The sequence below is a fragment of the Lytechinus pictus genome, chromosome 18 (assembly GCF_037042905.1).
Source record: "Lytechinus pictus isolate F3 Inbred chromosome 18, Lp3.0, whole genome shotgun sequence".
NCBI lineage: Eukaryota > Metazoa > Echinodermata > Echinoidea > Temnopleuroida > Toxopneustidae > Lytechinus > Lytechinus pictus.
The window spans coordinates 23,099,064-23,122,325 of NC_087262.1; the positions used below are offsets into that span (position 1 = coordinate 23,099,064).

The 23,262-nt window shown below is 36.7% G+C and overlaps 1 protein-coding gene across 1 annotated transcript in view; it reads right to left on the reverse strand.

Moving 5' to 3' along the window:
* Positions 1-822: 822 nt before the first annotated feature.
* LOC129282068 (bifunctional heparan sulfate N-deacetylase/N-sulfotransferase 2-like) overlaps positions 823-23,262 on the reverse strand; it is a 28,075-nt gene continuing 5,635 nt past the window's right edge. Inside the window, exons 2-6 of the mRNA XM_064113112.1 lie at positions 21,792-22,034; positions 11,564-11,749; positions 9,831-9,959; positions 1,900-2,082; positions 823-955 (exon numbers count right to left, since the gene is read on the reverse strand). Coding sequence (XP_063969182.1) covers positions 851-955; positions 1,900-2,082; positions 9,831-9,959; positions 11,564-11,749; positions 21,792-22,034 — 846 coding nt within the window. The 3' untranslated portion in view covers positions 823-850. The remainder of the gene's footprint in view (positions 956-1,899; positions 2,083-9,830; positions 9,960-11,563; positions 11,750-21,791; positions 22,035-23,262) is intronic.

Genomic DNA, 23,262 nt, shown 5'->3' on the forward strand with positions numbered 1-23,262 from the left:
ATGTTTGCGTCCAAGTTCTTGTCCCTTTGAATACTTGTCACGCCTTCCAACCAATTAATTACGGCACACATCGTCATTCATTATACTAGTAGTTGCACCCTCACAACATTTCACGGCAAACAATTGAGGTAAGGAACTTCTCTACACGCGCCAATAAATTCCTCTAGGCTTGCCAGCCCAATGCCCGGGAACAATAGAAGTGCCAGAACGCGACTGCACGGGCTCGTTATGTCACTCCGCGATGATCGCAAGGGTGCTCTATTGATATGCAAATTCAACCTCATTAACTTCGTGGCGTGCAAGCCCGTGCATGAAAAGTAATGAGGGCGTGCAAACGCGTTTGCACACCCCTCCCGGATATTGACGTCCCGCCTTACACATTCACAAATGACTGTCTGTAACTTGCTACTCCACAAACATAGAGTATGGCATTACAAAGAAATTGATATATTTCAGGGAATAATTTTCCTGGTATCGCATCACAATTTGCTCCACATTTTTGAAAGACTGCTATGTATAAAGTCTTTTGTATAGCATATTTTTACATAGGACTGTACATTACTTAGTTGAGAATTTTCTCTTATGACCAAAACTGCTATTCAAATTTGTAGAGCAAAATTATTCCCTGTATTTCCTTTTCTGCATTTCCATATCTTCAAATATTTAAGAAAGTTTGTTGACATCTATCCTCTATTTTCCATGTTCTATAATTGACCTGTCGGCAACAAAAATTCATTAAATTCTTGATGAAAAATAATCATTCAGGAAAAAAAAACTGAAAAAAGCCACAATTAATTAGAATGGTTCAAAAGGAGTTTTTATTAGAAGTAAATGAATAGAAAGATTTTTGCTATATACCTGTTTTTTGAGGACCAAGTATGAGAGAGTTGGGTAATCTGGAACAGTCTTTGTTCTCGGCCCATACTTCCATCAGTCTGTGATCATCACAGGGATTCTACATGTTAAAATGGTACATCGTGAACAATCTTTAAGAAATGGGCCAGAGCTAGAACATAGGAATCCACACAAGAACTTTCCATGTTGGGTTGGTCTAACTTGCAAGTTTTAAGACTGTGTTCCAAGCCCATATAGTACATGAAAAAACCTGAGCTTTGACCTGAAGGATGGGTCTAAACAACTGATTTATGACCTAATGACTCAAACATGAATTATTCACCTGTGCTATTGTAAAATCCTGCAAAATTGCCACATTTAAAAAAGGGATCTCTTTAAATAACAAATTTGCTAAGACATTTGTTTGAGTAATGAATAAGAGGAATTTTTTATGTGGATAGAAGATCCCAAATGCAACGTTTCATGGTGATGAAAACTCGCTTTCAAATTAAAAAAATGTACAAGGAATATGCTTGACCCTTCATTTACTTCCCTCTCTACACTTTCGCATGATCATTTCATTATTTCTTGCAAAAATTTGATATGATTATTTCGATAACAAGAATTCTGGCACACTGTCTTTCCTGAGTCAAGAAGTATCCGCAGAACCTATCAGGATATTTGGATGCTCATAAACTTGTAAACCTGGGGGTGTTTCACAAAGAGTTATGTTTGACTTAGAATCATACTCATCAATTGATGGTTATGATCTGGGCCCTGTTTCATAAAGACTTGTTATAGTAACATTTCGATAAAAAATTGACCATCAGCCAATCAGACAGAAGGATTTCAGTACCTTTTAACTGTTATTGTAAATTTGATATTATAACAAGTTTTTCGAAACAGGTCCCTGAACAATGATGTGATGAGTTACACATCACACACAACTGGGAATATAAGTTTGATTTTTAGTCAAGCCTAAGTGTTTGTGAAACACCTGCCTATGTACCACCCATAAATGATTCCAATTCCTTTGCAGACTGGCTACATCTGATTAATACTTACACCCCAGAGAGGTTGCTTTTCCTGCGGATACAGCTCAAAATATTTCTTGGCAGTGGGAACAGGGGGAAGCGTCTGAAGCCTGAGGTTGGTGTAGGTGTGAACGAACTGGAAAGCGTGCTTGAACATGTAGGTAGCCAGTCGGTCGCTGCCGTAGTTGGACATGTGAGTCATGAAGATGTTCACCTGGAATGAGATGACGATTTCGATTTCGATTAAAGTGTGAACATGCTGAACATTATGAAATACCACATGGACTTAGATTATGAGTGTAAAAGCTTGGTCCCACTGCACTTACGGATGCAGAGAGGATGTAAAACGAAAAAGAATCTTGCCATCCGTTGGAAAACGTAATGTATCTGTTGTGTATTCCTTGCATACATGTTCTATACGCTCTATATCAATCGAGCATCCGTCCACTGTTATTTCATTGTTCGCCCATTTTGTCCCTTGTCTTGAGCAGATGAAAACGGATGGAGCCACCCCGAAATTCTGCTTGTCCGGCCAGTGGGACCAGGCCTTCAGGGAAAGAGTGGCATTCAAGGACGTGGAGTCAAGGTAGATATGTCTTGGTACGCAAACCCAAAATTTCTCTTGATTCTCTAAGCTCAGTTCTTTCAAATCGAGTTTTTATTTGCTCAGACTGATAAACTTTATTTGATAAACTTTGGTAAATACAGAACATGTGCTCAAAAGTCAGGGAACCCCACCACAGAATGCACTCCTTCATGCAGAGAGTTCAATGTAGACAACAACACTACAATGTCCAGAGCCCAGAGAAACAAAAATATTTTATCACCTGACTTCACAATTAAATATCTAAAACATTGCCGACCTGGAACACTTTATTACCTGTATAAATGTATGTTCATTTTCTGGTGGGGGTTTACTAGCTTTTGGGCACCACAGTATATGTTCCCATCCTCGCTTTGATAGAAAAAAATGTAATCATTATCACCTAAGTGTATACATGAGGGATGTAAAACTCTGTCAAAGGCAGCATTCAATATATATATTACTGAATGTTTTTTTGAGCACCCCTTCTCCCCCACCATACTTCCTTTCCTAGACAGTGTATGTATTGTATCTGAGTTGATTGTAATTCAATCTCAAGCTTATAAGAGCTGCTGATTCGCCACTCTGTCAGTGTTACCACAGTAGTCTGAAATCAGAATGAGTCAGTCTTTGTATGAACAAGGTACATTATGAAATTGTATTCAAATTATATTGATTAATGTGCAAGTGTCCACATTTAGTCTAAATTGTCTATTTCTGAGGGCTCTTCTTAAATAAAGAAAGGCAGATTAGGGGAAAGGCTGGACTGCAACCTTTGGGGTCCTGTATTGCAGGTTGTGTCCACATGCAAAAAAGGTTTGATTGGTTGAATTTTATTGGAAAGTGACAGTCAAAATAGCTAGTCCTAATAATTACCATATTTTAAAAGGGTGCGGAGCCTTCTATTTTGTAGCTCTCATGTACTCTATATGTCAGTATAAGTTGTGGAATGACCTGTGTTTTTCAGAGCAATGGCTAAACAGGGTTGAATTATAAAGGCTACTTTCATTCATTTTCTATATAATATTGTTGTAGATTATGCCATTGTTTAGTCATTAAGGATGTGAGATAACTTGGCGATATACACGTGTTTGATTGAAAAAATCACTAGATAGTATGCCAGAGACATATTGTAAACTTGTTTGTAAACTTGGTGTTCAATATTTGACACTGGCCCCAAAAGTTATCTAACTTAATTTTCATAATTTTTGTAATGTAATTTTTTGTTTGTTTTTACATTCATATTCATTAACTTGGTGTTGCTTCATGATGTTTGACAATGGTTGTATATAAGTGGACATCCTCAGAATGGATGGACTTGAAATTATGTTAAAAATAAAACCACTTTGAAAGGGAATCCATAGGTAGGCTTATAATAAGAAAAATCAAAAGAATACATCTCTCAAGTTATTTAACAATACCATGATTTGTAAAAAAAAATTCCAGTCACCTTTATTTAAATCAGATGAATAATTAATTTTAGTGCGGCAAACTCCAGGCCATTCCTAATAATAATACCAGGTATTTTGGTAATGTGAAAGCAAACTACGCGTAGTTTCCCCGAAAGAAAATACCCGCTAAATAGTAGGTACTTGGCAAAATTACGAGAACTTTCGCGGGGATTTTTCCAAGGTCGCAGGTATTTTGGCAATGTGAAAGCAATTTACGGGAACTTTTAGCCCAGCGTGTCGTTGGGCGCGGGCGCCGTGGGTGGCTGCTGGGCTAGTGGTTTTGAATCTCGCGCCTTGCCTGCTTATTAGACCATACTGCGCATGCTCCTAACTTCAGGAATTTATCCCGAAGAGTATGTTTCGGGGCGGTGTGAATGCAGGAATAATTAATGGGTATTTTTTAGCCTAAAGATTCTTGTGATCGAGGCGGTTTGAAACCACCTAAAGTAATGTCTGTCCAATTGCATTTTTTTTTCTTCAAAGTCCATGTTTGATTCCAGAAAGCTTTAATGTGTAGAATAGAAAATGTTGTCATAAAAATCTATGAAAATAATGTTTACGAACACATATGCTATTAAAGGAAAAGGTCAGCTTGGATATATAGTGCTCGTTGAATGAAAGCAGGAAAAATAAAGAAGATTTGGATGGTAGAGTTTGAGAAAGTCGTATGAGAGTCATAAGAGAATTACCTAACCTCCTTATTTCCAAACTTAACTATGAATTCAAAAGTATTCCTCCTTTCTGCGGTCAAGAAAAATGTCATACAAAATTGGCAAAGGGTTGTCAATAATGAAAATCCATATAAAGTGTAATACACTTGTAAAAGATAATTGTGAATTGGTGAAAACACAAGCTACACTGGCTATTTTGTTCCTTTCCCATAATGAAAATGGTGAATAACGAAGGGGTATTCTTCAATTGAAGTATATGAACATTCTTCATCATGCAATGTTAGCAGAAAGAAGATCGATTGTACATCCAAATCTGGATGTTACCTTATTATTTCAAACTGCTGATGCTTGCTGATGGTTGAATGACTGCATGAACCTTTAATTTCCACAAACGTTACAGAAAAATCAATGTAGTGTAACATTTCATTTTCATACCAACAATACTCCTTCCACAAAAAAAAAATACAAATCACAATTCGTTTATAAAGCGTAGTAAGGTATAAATTAAGGTACAGGTTTAGGAAATTAGATGGGCCTGCTAAGAATCAGAGCTTATAGACTGTAGGACACTAAGAATGATGCGATCAAGCAATCAATACTATAACGATCAAAAGAGCAATTTGAGAATGCATGCATGTAACAATGAAAGGAGAAACATATATTTATGAAAGGAAAGATAACAGGATGTTTGATTGTAATCGTAGAAAGGGACATTTATAAGAGAAGGAAGCTAAAGAACTTGGATACTTGTTGCATGTAAAGAAATCCACCAACATCTCATAATATTCAGAGGTCAGTTAACCTTGCCCCTGTGCATTGTGGGTAATCATGTGTGTCTTAGTGGTGTTGAAAGAGCAAGGGGGCTTGTGAGAGGGGGCAGAGCGATATGCATCATTCAACGTACTTCAGACGCCTGATGGTGAGATTAGGGGGAGCTCGATTAGGACGTCAACCTCGAGAAATTGAATGGAAGGGAAATTGGAGGATGAGTATTCTATCAGATTACTCGCTGACTCTCCCTTTGAGATGTCTGTCAAAAACCAGACAGGGAAATACATACGTGGGACTGAATTACTGAGATCGTTCAGATGGAATGCATGACATGATCAGGATGTTTTTCATTCACCCATAAAAACTGTTGCATAACTTGATACATTCATTGTTTTATAGGCAACATGTGTTGTACATGTCATTCCGCCAAGAATTAACATGCCCATGTACATTATCAAATCATGAAAGCTATTTTAAGACAAAATATAGGAAGAGGGATTGGCCGGAGAGAAGAGACCGTAGGAAAGTGATAGTGGAGAAAAGGAGAGAGGGGGAAGAAATAAAGAGAAAGAAATAGAATGAGAGAACGAGGAAGAGAGTGATTGCAAATGAACGTTATAGGGGAAGTTCACTCTCACATAAGTTGGTGTTGCTGTTGAAATCATAAAAAATTAGAGAAAAAAATGAAGGTGTGACGAGAATACATCAATGACTTGCAGAGTCACAATTTGTGACATTACATTCGAGGAGCTATTAAACCCATATTGGTTCATGATGGTAATAATCTCCCCCCCCCCCTGAAGCTTGATGAAATAATGTCTCAAATCAAATATTGAATGCACACGTAAAATCATTATTGATACTTCCTGAGATAGTGGTATATTCTCATGGAATTCATATCATACGATTTAGTCTGCTATTATTGGTAGTTTTTCGCTAAACGTGAAATATGTTTATCTCATTTTTCAATTTAAATTGAAACCAGTTTTACATGGGAGCAAACTTACCCTTTAAAAGGATACCAGTACTCTCTGTTGAGTGTGTTCATATTTTTTTATTTGGAATATATATATATATATATATATATATATATATACATAGACTATTGCAAATGTGTTGTGTTTTCTAGATGTCTCTTAACAGTATTTAAGTTGAGCTTGCTATTAAGGCAGCCTAAATCAGCTTGCCTGTTGGGTTTTCTACTTTAGTAGCTGTCGGCCTAGACACATGGCTTAACTTGAGTGCGATAATCTCTATATTAGTTTCCTGTCATGGTTAATTGATAAAGATGTAACTACTTCTTCCCTGGCAGATTCCGATGATATTTTAAGCCGATAAACATCAACCAGAAATCTTTTAATCCTGTCATATGAACCAATGTTTGATGATTTCCAAGTACGATCTAGCCTTTCAGTGATTAGTAGTACTTGTGTGGCTTTTACATTGATAACTTATGTGGATATATACAAGTATTAGGTATCAGTTCTGTTGAATATATATATACCTGCCAATTGTCCCTATTAAATAGGTGTATTTTGGGGAAACCTCTCTGTTCCTGGTTTTTAATCATTTTTCTGCAGTAAAGGACAAAAAAGTCAGTAATGTTATTTTTTTTTTAATTATATCATTTTTCTATTTGCTGCCAGACTTCTATCTTGTGCCATTTCCCAGTTATATGCATGAGTCACATATCAAGATAAGGCTGATGCATGCTTCAGAATATCAGTCTAATTTTACACATCATATTTATTGTATTTTTCATCATCATTTTCAACATCATCATCATCAATTTACAATCTAATATCAGGTTTAAATTGACATATTTCTTACAAACGAGAAAATCTAAAATGATCATTGTAACACATCAGGTATATTTACATGTACTTTGCATATTTTCCTATTTGATCAGTGAGCATCGATTTAAATTAATTTATGATATACTTTGTTACATATATGTCTATATTGAAATTTGTCCGTAGTACTATAAGTTATTTTTACCTTGTTATTAATGATTTTGTTAGAAATGTAAACTTTTGCAATTCAGCTTTTGCCGCAAAGAAAGTATTTTTAATAAACCATTTTGAATTGAATGAATGAATTGAATCATCACCACCTTCATTTTCATCCTCATCACCATCACCACCGTTGTCATCATCATCATCACCATCACCATCACCATTACCACCACCACCACCATCATCATCATCATCATCAACACCATCATCACCACCACCATCATCATCATCATCCTCCTCCTCCTCCTCTCCATCATCATCATCAATTCAATTTTTTCCCAATAACTTTTGAGATTGGCATTTAGATTCCTCTGTTGCCCCATGTTTCATCTCGTTGGATTCTACTGCAACTTGGGTAAAGCTGTGTGCTGTTTTTTAAATTTTGATTTTAATTTTTTACTTTTATGATTTTGCAATGACAATGATCCATTCCACAGGTGCGTGTGACTCATATAATCCAGTATTGGCTGTTGGATATCATATTCAAAACATAAAGCCATTCTGAAAATTAAATATCTAATTAAGAGAACTTCTATGAAAAGCCAAGAGAGAGTAAAATCTCAACTTATCACTGGAGATTGTAAAAGAAAGTTAAGTTTATTTCTCATCATTCAAGTAAAATCATATAAAACATATATATTCCTGCACTCTACCACTGTGTGTAAGTTTGTGTAATTGAGTTTTAACAGATGTGTATCAATTATCGATGTCTAGGACTGACATTGAACATCACCATCCATAAGACATAACCAGGGCTTGAATTTCAAACCTTTGCATCAAGTAGTAACTTCCCCCATGTAACGTGGATTACAGGCTAATACCACAAAGCAAAGCAATACAAACACTTTTTACCAAATAATCCATTTCAAATTAAAGCTCTTTTGAAGTAGAAAACGATGGTAAATGGTAAATGATGGTGATTTTTTACCTTATAGCTAAGAAATCATAAATGCTTGTAAGCAAGCAACCAGAGGACCGACTGCTTAAAGTCCTCTCCGAGGGACCTGGTAATGAGGATTGATGCTTATCAAAGGGCACTAGCGCATCAAGTGGGAATCGAACCTGGGTCACCGGAATTCCGAAACCCTCGCTCTCTACCAACTGAGCTATCGAGGAGTGCATCTGATTTTCAACAATACTTCTAATCTTAATAAAACACCCTCCATAACAACTGGGCCCATCGACTGTCCAATTCAGTCAATATATGAATAGGCATGATCTTGACAATAGCCAAAGGGAAACAGACACCATCTACAAATATCCTTCATGTTATCCCAATAACAAGATTGTTATCATTAAACGACGATCTCCATCAATGCTTGTCGATCTCGGTTTATTATTCCGCAATCCTGATCTCCAAACAGGATGGATGCTAACGATGTTGTGTCTCTCTCTCATGATTGCTATAAAATGAAGTCATTGGCTGCACAGACCATCAGGTCCTGCACAGAGCCTAGATTTCAAGAAGATCATAATGATCTTTAAGACAAGTCTCTGTGTTGTCTTGGGCCACAGATGAAAAGGTAAAATATGAGGGAATGAGGAATATCATCATGTACAAGAAGATGATCTTAATTTCTTTGGAAGACAAGCAAGGCATGGAAAGTCTCAAATACAAGCCCAGGGCATGAAAGTCAATTTACAGTTGATTCAAAGTGGAATTTGAAAAGTTCCACCGTACCAATTAGAGAAACTGTTTATATTACATTGCATATGGTAGATCAATCTTCAATATTGTATGCTTCATCTCAAGGTCACTATAATGACATAGAAGTACATCTACTTGAGACAACAGTACATGAATGTCAACAAAATTGTGTGTTTTGCTTCATACATGCAGATGCTCAATCATTTTAAAGTTGTTTTCACCAGGCGCTTGTCCGCTGCACACCGATGTTGAGTGTCATAGTAAATGGGTCTTGCCTGATATATCAACCTTGATAATCAGCAGTCTCTAGAAAATGCTTTGAGTTTTAACCACTCATCAGTCCAGAAGCTTCTCATGCAGTACATTCATTATTTAATTTAATTCAAATGCCCACAGTTTTGAACAATTAGAAACCTAAAATATTCTTATTGGGTGAATATTCAAAACTATAAACCATGAAATAGTCAATATTATATCCCTTTATTTAGATTGTTGCACTGTGAGTGCACAAAAGGAGGAAACAAATAGGTTTATTAGGGAAAAACGTTTGCCATGTTCATATTCCCTGCTGACGTCACGCACAGTCCATTTTTTCCCTAGGAAAAAAATGAACTTTACGTTTTTCCGACCCCCCTCCCCCTATAGGCGTACTGCGCTCAAACGTGTACACTGCCACACATGGCAGCTTAAGCCTTTGTGCACATCTCACTGGGTGTGCCTAGCTAGCACGGGGGGGGGGGGGGGGGCAGGGGGCTGCCATCCGAAGAATTTGATGAAATTTTTCATAACCATGAAATAGTAAAAGCAATAAACCACTACTTACAGGGTTGCTAACAATTGTTGCAAAGAGCTCTCCACCCTGGATGTTGGCATCTAGAGCTGTTTTGCCTCCGTTGTATTCACTGAAGAAGTTTGTCTTGGTGAACAAAGAACAGGTTTGTCTTGGCAAAACCTACATGTAATAACATAAACATAAGCATCTGGTAAGGCGTAAGCTATGGAATGGTATGAATAGTACAATTTAAAAAATGAATCTAAACAATAGAAATCCATCCTAGAGCTTAAGCATGATAGTGAGTGGCGTTGGTTTAAAATTTTAAGCAGTTATGATTACATAATAATAATATGCAAAATTTATATAGCGCTTAATACAAATGTTTCCAAGCACAGCATACTATTACCCCGGCTTTAGCACAGCTACCCTGATCGGGCGCATTAAAAATAAAGAGAGTTGTGAATCTTTGAAATAATTTTGAATTATGATCAATCAAACACAAATAGAGAACCCTCACAATCTACCATCCTATAATTTATAAAGATTGCCACAATTCCCTCTATTAAAACTGACAACAGAATGTATAACATGCATATTTGCAATAATGTGTAACTGAAGTTTTCCAGAAAGCAAATGAAAACTTCTTATTTTTCAATGCAAGCCTGTGAGATTTCACGTGTTAAAAATATGTTAAAATTGATGAAATCTTTCAGAGAAAATTGTTCTTACTTTCACTGGCCTGTTCTGATTATCTTTTCCCTATTTTTTATTCATATATTATTTTTTTTGCTGAGAATACTTAATATCCTCTCATTATCTCAGTCTTTCATGTGAATTAGACATATTGGAAATTGACTGTACAAAGTAAAAAAAAAAAAAAAGCATGGTTGTAATTCATAAATGCATTCTTGAGCTATTTGATACAAGGAACAGTTTTGGAAGAATGGCCAGATTTGTCCACATTTTTATAAGTCATTGTTATACAAATTCCACAAACAATGTATTAAGATGACGTCTTCATGTCTATAGCTATTTTTCTCTTAACTCTTCAAGGCTTTATGATCTAGTTCAGAAAGCTGAAACTCAACAAAGACATCAAAAAAGATCAGCAACCATACTTGAAAGACTTCTCCTTCATCTAAGATTTTGGAAACCATTACAGAGATATAACTTGCATCCTTTAATTCTTGGATTAATTGTGGTTTCCCCTCTCTTCATAAGTAGTTGAATAATGAGCTTAGTGTTGTAATCATATAATCAGTTAACCAAACTTAACAAAATGTCAAAATTGGCTTCTCACCATTCTTTATGTGTAAGGTCAGGTAAAATTAATAGATGTTGATTTTTTAATTAGCAGGGAGTACCATTTTATTGGATATTTCATTTTTTTTTAATCTAACTTCTTTACAGTTGTCATCTTCTGTATTTTTATCTAGCATCCCATTAAAAATGAACATATAAAAAAAGGACGTGGCTGCAAAAAAAGGGAAGAGGGAAGGGACTATCAACAACTTCTTTCGTTGAAGACCAAACTCACTGATATAACTTCGATTATACATCTCATTTTTCTTCACTCACATTTTAAAAGATAACACCTACAAAACCTAGTACAAGTGAAGAAGGACAACACTTTGGTTTAACACTTGCAAAGTGATACACAATGGATGAAAAGAAGTCTTGATAATTGGGCATGGATCAAAACTGACTGAATGATTTGGAGGTAGGGGTAGATAACCTTTTTTTCTTAAAATGAACATCATTCAAGTATGAAATCAACTTACCATGATATCCTTATGAATAAAACCTCTCCTCCTGTGGGAAGGGCGGAGGTGAGGGTACTCTTCGGTGCTTGTGGCATCGATCCCCCAGACCTCCTTCCAAACATCATAGAGGTCCTCATGGACAGGGTAGACACCGGAGTGATGGGGGGCGACAGAGTACCCCTTCATCATTGGGATGTTGTGGTCCTGGGGTCAGAATGAGGAGATGGGGAGCGAGAGAGAAGAAGACGGAGATATGGAGGGATGGAAAGTGACAAGGGAGAAAGCAGGCAGATGGAGAAGAAATGAGGGAGAGAGAAAGATATAGAAAGAGGGGTAGGAAGAGAGAAGATAAGAGAAAATAAAAAGAGAGAGAGACATTAGTAAGCAAAACTTGAAAAATTAATCATTACAAAAACTGTTTAGGGTCCTTGGTCTGTATGACAGACCCTCAGCAACTGGCCAACAACTACACACATACTCCAGACTTCATTTTTTAATCCTAAATACGAGTGTAATTAAAACTACTGTTGTTGAATTAGGGGGGGGGGGCAGTCAAATGTATTGCTGTACACACGCGTGGCCAAATTATTTCCAAACACCCCCTAAACAAGTTTTTCTCTGTGTGCAAAATAACCCCCGAAACAAGTTTTTCGCGGGCTTTATTTACACATTTTGGCCCCTAAACAAGTTATCGCCAGAATATGACCCCGGGGAAAAAGCTTAGGGAAAAAAAAACATACCCTTAACACGTTTGGCTAGTCTTTAAAAAAAAGCTTTGGAAAAAAAACATACCCTAAATACGTTTGACCCCGCGATTGACCAGTCTTTCAAAAGGACCCCTTTTTCTTGAAAATCAGTGTTTTTGATACCCTTAACAAGTCCATGCGCGGCCCATGTCCAAAACTGAAAAATCACCCCTTTAAACACGTTTTTTGGGTCACGCATGTGTCCAGCAATATATTTGACTGGCCCCCCGGGACACATGTAAGGGGCAGACTGGAGATATTTTTTGTTTTAAATATCGCGTGCAAATTAAATGACTATAAAATTCAATGTGGAGCACTTCTCTTGATGATGACTTGAATTTGCTCTGTCCCACAGAGTGTGTTTCCTGTGTTTTGATAAAGCCTGTGATAAAATGAAACTAAGGCAGGATATCCACCTTCAGTCAAACAATACTGTAAATGGCAACAATATACTGCTGGAATTTTGAAAATCGCATGATGATAACCAGTTCTCTGGCATGTGCACCAAACATGTCATATTAAATGTTCATGTTGTACAGTCTAGTCTACTTGTATCATTTGGCGTTTACTGTTCTCTCTGATATATTTCAGAATGCAAATGACTGCACTTATACACAAAGTGAATTAATTGCCCTTTTTTCATAATCATCAGGAAATTAGTAATTAATGCCATGAAAATAATTATTTGATCCATAGGATGAGTTTACCTGATCTCCCATAAAACCAGCATTCACCGATGGACATGAAGGAGTATATATGCAGCCAAATTGTGGTTTGTTTTGTTTGTTGTTTGCTTCAATTATATGTTTAGTTTTTTTTCTTCATTTTTCATTTTCTTGTTGAGACAGGGAATGATGGATATAGCATAGAGTGACTGATTGCTCTCCCAGTCATTTGACCTTGCAGTTGGGACACTACTTGCTAAACATGCAATTTCACTGAAATGTTGCCAAAGGATCACTTACACCTCCCCCGGGGGGGCCACTTACATTGACGAGTGGATACCATGCGCGACCAAAAAAACACGTAAAAAGGATGTCTTTTTCACGATAGGGCACGTTACGTACGTAACGTGATAAGGGTGTCAAAAACACAAAAATAATGAAAAAAGGGTATCTATTTCGCTAGGAAAATTACGTGTTTAGGGTCGATTTCGCGGGGATGATAAAACAAAATTAAAATGTTTTATAAAGGATGTCCTTTTTGCCCCAACACGTCGTGTTTAGAGTCCGATTTGCGCGAGGTGTACTAGGTGGGGTCGTACTAAACCAAATAAGGTAAAGCCGACGACCGAAGGACCCGTAACAATAAAACATTCCTGTACTTGTTTAGGGGTTCATTTCAGGGAACATTTGCCAAGAGTATCGTTTTGTTTCCAATACTTGTTAAGGGTAGGGTTTCACACGCCAATACTTGTTATAGGGTGCATTTTCCGAATATGGAAATTACGTGTTTAGGGTGCTTTTCGAGACCCCATGGTCGCGCATGGTATCCACTCGTGAATGGAAGTGGCCCCCCCGGGACACCTCCACTACATGCAAACATACCATATCACCAATGCAGTATATATACTGAATGAGTCTACATGTTTAGTCTGCAGGCACAGAATCTGATTGGTAGAACAAGAGGGTCTTGAAAAATATGTGTAGCAAAAGTTCAAACTTGGTGTGACTGTTAGAGGCCACAGTAGACAATGCCATTCAACCCCCCCCCCCCCCCATTGGCTTGATTGATTCACATGTGACAAGGTCTTGTGCATTCAAGCTATAATACCTACCTATCATAATATATCGTGACTACCCCCCCCCCCTTTCACTTTCTCTCAAACTACAGGCATATTTCCTAATACCTTGGTCACATTTGCTCTACGGTGGCCGTACGGCGAGTCGAAAACAGCTGTTTTATTAATTTTAATTCAAATCACCTATATGCAGATGATACAAAAAATGTTAAAACGGCTGTTTTTGACTCGCCGTACGGCCGCCGTAGAGCAAATGTGACCAAGGTATTATACCGGTACATCTAGGCCTATACATATAAAAAAATATATGCATTTTATTTATTCAGATGAGATGATGATGATGGTAATAGTGGTGGTAGCTGTGGTGATGGTGGTGATGATGATGATGATGATGATATGAAGATGATGATGATGATGATATGAAGATGATATGATGATGATGATATGAAGATGATGATGATGATATGAAGATGATGATGATGATAATGGTGGTGGTGGTGATGATGATGATGTGATGATGATGATAATGATTATGATGATTATGACATTGACGATATCAACAATGACATCAATTATCAATACCAATTAAAAACAATAATAAAAGCTGGTAAAAATCTGTACCAGCTCATGAGTTTACTGATTAATGAATAGAATGTAGGCCTATACATGTTGAATGCATGTGAATTTAAAATTTCGGAGACTTTAATAACTGTTTGAAAACAGGAATTCTGCCCATATGCATTCCACATGTCAGTTCATAAACATGTACACAGTCAGTATTGATTTTATTTTCCATTCTCCTTTCTTGGTAGAGGTCAATGTCTCATTATTATGGTAGGATCGATGTGGGGGTCTGTAGTAATGTATGCACAGTTTAGTTTAGTGTCAAGGTAGCTGTGTAACACCAACTGCCCTTTACAGTTTTCTATAAAATAAAATTATACATATCATCGTAGCTTCATGCTTTTTTTTGTATTTTTGTGTGAAAAAGACAATATTTATGGAAGAACTGCTGATACTTTTGGGAAAGGTTACCCACGTGTTATATACCTCATCTTAATTTCCCTAAGTCAGCAGATGGGTTGATGATAATGTTCAGACACACCCAGGCCATTGTTTTGCACGTACAGGATTTACAGTTTTCTGAGTTCAATTAAAATACACATTATCTTCACATTTTAAAAACCTTTTTGGAAGAACTGGTAATAAAACATGTATCAACAGTTGATATCTTAAAATCTCCGAAGATATGGCTCTATAAGGTAAGAGTTAGATGCAGGGGCCCATTTTATAAAACTTGTTATAATAACAAATTTGCAATAACAGTTAAAAGCTACTGAAATCCTTCAATCTGATTGGCTGATAGTAAACTTGCTATAGAAAATGTGTATTTTCAATATTATAACTCGTCTTTATGAAACAGGGCACTGAATTATAATGATCTAATCACACAAACAAAACCCGACTCCAAACCGGGTCATTGGAAATGACAAAATAACTTTTTGCCGGTCTGGGGTCGGCCTTGCCAGTGAGATAGTAGAGCACAACCCCACCCCCTCCAATCTGTACACTGTACCTCCCTACTCACTGCGGCATACATCTCCTTTTCCCTAATCCCATTCCTTTCCTCACATTCGATCGCACTGTAATCCCCTTATGATATCCAGTCTGCTCCATGCATCAAAACGGGGGAATAAACTGCCAAGTCACTCCGTGTAGAATATCTAGCTGTCAACAATTTTGGGTAGAATCCCACTTTGACAGCACTGCAATGGAAGGGGTTGGATTTGTTCCACATTGATAACGATTGCAGGACATAATCTAGTCATGGCTGATGCACGCATAACGCCTACATGTGTTTGATTTGATATTGATACCGTATTCGTACTGGTTTTGAAATACTTTGAGACTTGAAACGGAGCCTTTCTATTGCCAACCTGTTTCAGGTGCTCCGCAAGTTTACACTACACCACATCAAAACTCAAAAGCAGAACTTCATCAGCATTGCAGATGAACATATTCAAGACCAAAAGTACATGTAGATAAGCCTACAACATGAACATTTTGAAAGAACAGATCATTATGCATAGGAGCATTTCAAAGATTAATATAATATAAATTTCTGTGAAGCACCAAGATATGTTTTTTAAGTATTTAGCACTTTTATTTCAAATTCTGCTCATGAGATCTTTCTATTTTTGCTGCAAAGTCACATAATTACTGACCACACAAATAAATTCATACAGAACTAAAAGAGTTCAGCCTGGAAACGTTAGCTGTTTGTTTGGTCATCTTAAGATAAATCATTGTTCTTTCTAAAAAAAAACACATAATGATTTTCATCTAATTCCCTAATAAACATGAGTTCCATTCCAAACTGGCCTATAGTCCACTGTACATGTACTTCATAAAAATTATTTGCATAAATTTTGACTTTCACCTTTCATCACTTTGTTATTTTTTTTCTGCTTCTTTTATCAAATGCACTGAATTTGGGAAGTTTGTTCTCCTAAAATATACAAAACGAATACAACCATTCAGAACAAAATTACTGATTGAAGCCAAATTTTATTGAAGACTAGCATAATGTCTCTTCATCTGGCTTGCTGGTTTTGAGATTTCCACCGGTTACCAGCTCAACAATAGGAAAGGGTGTTAGATTACAGCTCTTCTGAGGTTCAGTTACACAGGTTTATTACAGAAGAACATTCAGGGAATTAAACAGGAGAGAACACAAGTACTTCCGTTCTGGGAAGGCACCAAGTGGTGGCTGGCTGATCCTGCTGCCTTGGAGGCTTTAAATCATGTTATTAATACCACTGCAGTTGTCGACTGCTGTTCGTGTGGAGAACACTGCCAGCGTTTTAGAAATATACACAAAACCATAAGTGAAAAGATAAAGGTCAGTTAGGCGTATGTACATGTAGCTGATATACGTGTACTGTTTAGTTAGGAAAAAAATAATTGAATAGACTATGAAATAATTAATTTAAAGTAATTATTTACATGTATATCTCATGTCATTTTTTCCCATCAATTTCAAAAGCAACATTATTTTTTCAGACATGATGGAACTGTTGGCTATCATTTCCTTTAATTCCATTCAATCCATACAAAAATATTGCCAAAAATCGATAGACAGGAATTCAAAATGAATTCTGACCGGTACACAAACCTTATAATTTGTAGTTTAATTGTATTAGAAAATCATCCAGTTTGTCCACAAAAATAGTGATAGATACAAAAGAATTGTGCCAAATTTTGTCCATATTAGCATCAGTATGGCTACTCACATATTCCAAGTTCTTGTCCAATCAACCTCTTTCACAAACACCAAATATATGATTTTAAATATGACATGTTATAATGATACAAGCAGCATGTTTTTTTTTAATTCTCCTTCGTATAGATTATCATGTGTTCTTTGATCTGTTGTTACTTTGTCTCCTGGCTACATATATTGATTAATTTATTATTGCCAGTGCCCCCTTAAAGGGATGCTCCGGGCTGAGAAGAATATGATTAAAACAGATAAAGAAAAATCAGACAAACAAAACACTGAAAATTTGATCAAAATCAGACTAGGAATAACAAAGTTATGGCACTTTCAAGATTTGCATTATTCCGGTGAAACATTTCTAGGAATGTCTTCATGAATATTCAATGAACAACTTGATGATGTCATATCCCAACTTGTTCTTTTGTATTTTATTGTATGAAATTAGGTTTATTCACATTTTTCTACCAAGAACTGAAAAAAATAGATTGACGACTGATTAGATATTCATTGCTGCAACTTATTTCATTATAAAGGAGTCACATTATTCACCCATGTATGAAAAAAATGAAACAATTATAATTTCATGTAATAACATAAGAAAAGGAAAGTGGGGATGTGACATCATCAGCCCACCTAATGAATGACATGCATATAACTATTTTCACAAAATATTGCTAAACTTTAAAATTCAATAACTTTGTTACTTTTCATCCGATTTTTGATGAGATTTTCAGCATTTAGCTCTGTGAATTTTACTCCATTTATTTAGATATAAATATATTCAGTCCAGAGTAGCCCTTTAAATTTTTTTCTCTCTCCATACCATATAACTCCCTCATCTCCATCTTATAAACATGTATGCTGTTATTCAGTATGGGGCTATACCTATTGCGGCACTTGTAGTAAGCAGGCTGAAAAGCAGGCCCGATGACATCAACAGAAGCAAAGCTTGATGGAATGAATATTAGGATATTCTTGATAAACCATGCTAGCCCTAGGGGAAACCAAATCGTTCCTGCCTGCCTGTTTCTAGAATGCATAATAACTCAATAATACACTGCACTCACCATCCAAAAGATTTATATTGAATCTACTTTCTGAACCCCGGACCACTGGGAGAATGACAAATGTGCATATGCATAGGGGTGGGGTAGGCAATCGATCTACACGTACATGTAGGTGTACAATGTATTTTGCGTCTTTGGATGTTTAGGAAGATGCGCTCAAGTCAGCCTTTGTAACCCTGTGATCGCAATTTTACAGAGTTCGAAACATGATCATGCTTGAGCAATTTCTTATCAGTCATCATTGAAAGCATATATAGGCCAACATGTACTTAAAACGCTAAAAAGATGCATTATGAGATGAAATGGAGAATTAATATTTTTTCAAGAATGGTCTCATGTAGTGACTCTGTTATGTTTTAGAATGTTGATTTGTGAAAAGATGCACTGTTTAAAGCCATTTTTTTAATAATACTAACATAAAGATTGATTAATTACACTCCAAACTGATTAAAATTATATATACATGTACCTCTCTCCCTCTCACCCCCTTTTCTGTCTACAAAAAGTCGAAAGGAGGGTGCGCATTGGGGGAGGAGAGGGGGGCGCGATGATGGATGTGACTGTATGGTGTCTTGCGATGTCTAAGCGAAGGAGAAATGAGTCATAAATCATGGACTGGATCCGTAGTTGATGGGAAATGAATAATGCCTTTTATCTTGTCTTAGTCACTCCATTAACCACAGACAGGTCCCCTGTAAAGATCAAACTCTAGAGGAAGGGGGATAACTTCAAACATATACCACATGTAAACAATTTCTTAAAGCCTTAAAGGGTTATGCAGTCAACAAAATCTTTTTTTCACTGGTGTAATTTTAATGGAGGATTACTTTCATTAAATTTGAATATCAAACTGCCTTATTTGTAGGTGCTACACCTGTGTGTACATGTACATAAAGTTCATTCAAAAGAAATAAAAACACAACTTTTCATTTTATCTTTGATTTACATGTAGAACAGGTGTCAAAACTTGGACTGTTGGCCTACATGTAGATATCTTAGGTTTGATTGATATAAATGAGCGAGAAATTAATTTTTTCTGTTCTTTTACTTTCAAATAAAAACAAATTTGTCCAAAAGGTCTTTGGCAAAATATTTGGTCTCTTATTATTGTTCTTTTATCTTGAAGAGGAAAAACACTTCTCATTTTGGCTCTTTGTGATTGCTTTACTTCTGGCTACCTAAAAAAAAATTATGTCCCAATGCCAAAAATAATGAAATTTAATATATATGTAGGCCTACATATTTTACAATGAATGTATGATTGAACAACGTGTCATTTATTGTTTTCCAGAAGCAATGCAATGTGACTCTGCTTTGTGTATCCTTTAAACTACAGAGTGTATTCGACGTGTATTGTCAATGTTTCCTTATTATGCCTTTCTAACTTCCACTGTGAATTAAAATAAAAACCCAAATGCATAAAATATGAACATAAATTGCATGCTTCTGAGCTGTATGATCCAATTTATTAATGTGTACATGCATGTACATGATGGTGTACATGTAAAAGAGTTACTTCGTCATCATGATTCATGTAGTTGCTCAAAGGCACTATTTTGGAGACCTGCTTGAAGCTTGCAAGAATGTAAGATAAGGCCTCTGTCTTATTGACCACTATCAGAGCCATTGGCTTTATAACATTAAGAATGTTAAAAAATGTAAGAATGAAAAACTGTCTTGATGTCCTGTGAACAGCTAAAACACTAATAATAATAATATTGATAACAATGACAATTATAATAGACAATTGTTGCTGTGATTTATAGTACTGATTTTATCTCAATTCCAATTTAAATTTCTTTACAATTTCCAATATTAGTTTAAGTTCGAATTTTAATGACAATTCCAATTTCAATCTTAATTTTAATGTCAATTTATTAACACAAAAATATTTCATATCCTATGAACATACTGTATATATTATAATTGTCTATACATATATATGTCAGTGTTTGACTTTTTGTAAATATGTTCGTTTTCTATGTTATGTTATGTCTGTTCAATACCATGTAAAAATGCAAATTTCCATTTATCTATTTATTTGGACAATAAATACTACTTTATGAACATTATGAATGCAAATATCTCCAGGACAAGTGTCCATACCAGAATGTGTACAAATAATGAGGTGGGATTTGAACCCGCACCCCACTCAATGAAAGGCAAGAGTCGGTACCGCTTCACCACTGTGTATCCAAATACACCACTTCCTTTCAAAACTTACCACTGCAAACGGTTTGTTCTGCAGCATCAGATCCTTCAGCTGACCCTGGTCTTGAGGTGAGGTTTGAACTCATGCCCCACTCAATGAAAAGCATGTTTCATTACCTCTATGAAACATGCATACAAAACTTCCTTATACATGTAAGACTAATTATATAATCTCTTTTTGTTTTGCAGCATCACATTCTTCAGCTGAGCCTTGGCCTTGAGGTGGGATTTGAACCAATATCCCTCTCAATGATAGGCAAGAATCATTACCACTATACCACTGTTTCTAAGTACACCAGTTCCTTGCAAGCCTTACCACAGCAAATTGCTTAGATCCTTCAGCTGAGCCATGAACTTTAGGTGGGATTTTAACCCATGTCCCTCCGAACGAACGAAAGTCCAGAATCATTACCACTACACCACGATTTAAAATACACCATTTCCTTGCAAGACTTACCACTGCAAACTGTTCTGCAGTGGCTCATCAGGTCTTCCAGCTGAGCCCTGTTCTCAAGGTGGGGTTTGAACCCATGCCCCACTCAATGAAAGGCAAGCATCATTACCACTACACCACTCTGTTACCACAAATTCCTTGCAAGATTTACCACAGCAAATTGCTTATTCTGCAGCATAAGATCCTTCAGCTGAGCCATGAACTTTAGGTGGGATTTTAACCCATGTCCCTCCCAACGAAAGTCCAGAATCATTACCACTACACCACGATTTAAAATACACCATTTCCTTGCAAGACTTACCACTGCAAACTGTTCTGCAGTGGCTCATCAGGTCTTCCAGCTGAGCCCTGGACTCAAGGTGGGGTTTGAACCCATGCCCCACTCAATGAAAGGCAAGCATCATTACCACTACACCACTCTGTTACCACAAATTCCTTGCAAGATTTACCACAGCAAATTGCTTATTCTGCAGCATAAGATCCTTCAGCTGAGCCATGAACTTTAGGTGGGATTTTAACCCATGTCCCTCCCAACGAAAGTCCAGAATCATTACCACTACACCACGATTTAAAATACACCATTTCCTTGCAAGACTTACCACTGCAAACTGTTCTGCAGTGGCTCATCAGGTCTTCCAGCTGAGCCCTGTTCTCAAGGTGGGGTTTGAACCCATGCCCCAATCAATGAAAGGCAAGCATCATTACCACTACACCACTCTGCTACCACAAATTCCTTGCAAGACTTACCACTGCAAACTGTTTGTTCTGCAGCATCAGATCCTTCAGCTTGGCCTTGGTCTTGATGAGATGGGGCTGCATATGATCCCACATATGAGGGAACCACCAAAAGTGCTTGGCCTCCTCCAAGAGCTTGCGGTCTCCTGCGTTCTCCTCCTCATCTCCATGCTGGTAGTACTTGCCGGAGAAGCCCAGGTTGAATCGGAAACCTTTGACAAGCTCCTGCAACTCCCCTTGGACCTTGATCATGTTCTGTGAGGATCAGAGAGAATACAACAGGTGATGACGAACATTTATCTGAAAAAAGTAACTTCATATAGTCATGACACATTGGAGGGGCAAAAAAACAACAAATGAAATGCCTCATTCACTTTTAAATCTGCAGTACATGTTTGCAAATCTCAGAAATTCATTCAAGCACATACTGTACCAGTTGCGAAATAAAGAAACTTTTCTAGATCCATTGTGGGTGAAAGCATATGAATGAAAGTTATGAAAACATAACCATGGAGATGAAATTTGTCTTGTGGCTAAATACTGTTAGTATAAAGTATTTTTATTCATTCACTTTTTTTTATCTACATGTATTTTTCCTATTTGATTTTTTGGGAGAATATGGTTTGAAAGATTCATACGTAACCCCTGCCTCCATACCATTCCCAAGGTGATATGCAGGTAATCAGGTATCATTATTAAACTTTAGATTGTTTTTCCTGTTACATGTACATTTGTTTAACCAAGTCTGTCTTGAGCCAGTATTACAGGCTCTCTCTATAGAATGGTTTCTCAAATGAAGGAAGGCTTTATTATTTACATACTGTACGCAAGAAATTCAGTTGATGACAACCTGTACGGCAAAAATATTGTTTTAAGTCAGTCAAAGATCCTGTAAGCCAGGTTCCAAACTGGGACATGATCATGTAAAAAAAAAAGACAGTTAATACAGTAGTTCCTCGAGGCCTTCAGTTGCCTCGATATAATTAGTCATACACAGCAGGGAGACAAATCACATTTCGGAAACATTGTCACAGTGCTGCTCAACATTGCCAACTTTATTCCCCCCCCCCTCCCATCCCTGGAACCTTGTTTTCTCTCCCTATAAACTCTCTTTGACAATACAACTACATGTACAGCGATCGATTTTATGCATAATTTTTCACCCAAGGATCCACTGACATACTAATTTGTGAGGTTTGCCAGACATAGCAATATTACTATTTTAGCTCAAACGGCATGTTGACCCATTTACACTTACAGTATGGATTTTCAAACTAGGAGGCCTTTAGACAAATTACATTTCAGAAACACAGTCATAGTAAAAACTGTCAACTTTATTTTCTCGTTATCGATCCACCCTGCCTCCAACCTCCTTTTGAAACCCCAAACACTGTTCATTATTAAAAACAATACAACTGTCTGTAGCCACTAAATCTATGTGCATATTTTCTCAACCAAGAATTCCCTGACACCCTAAAGCTTG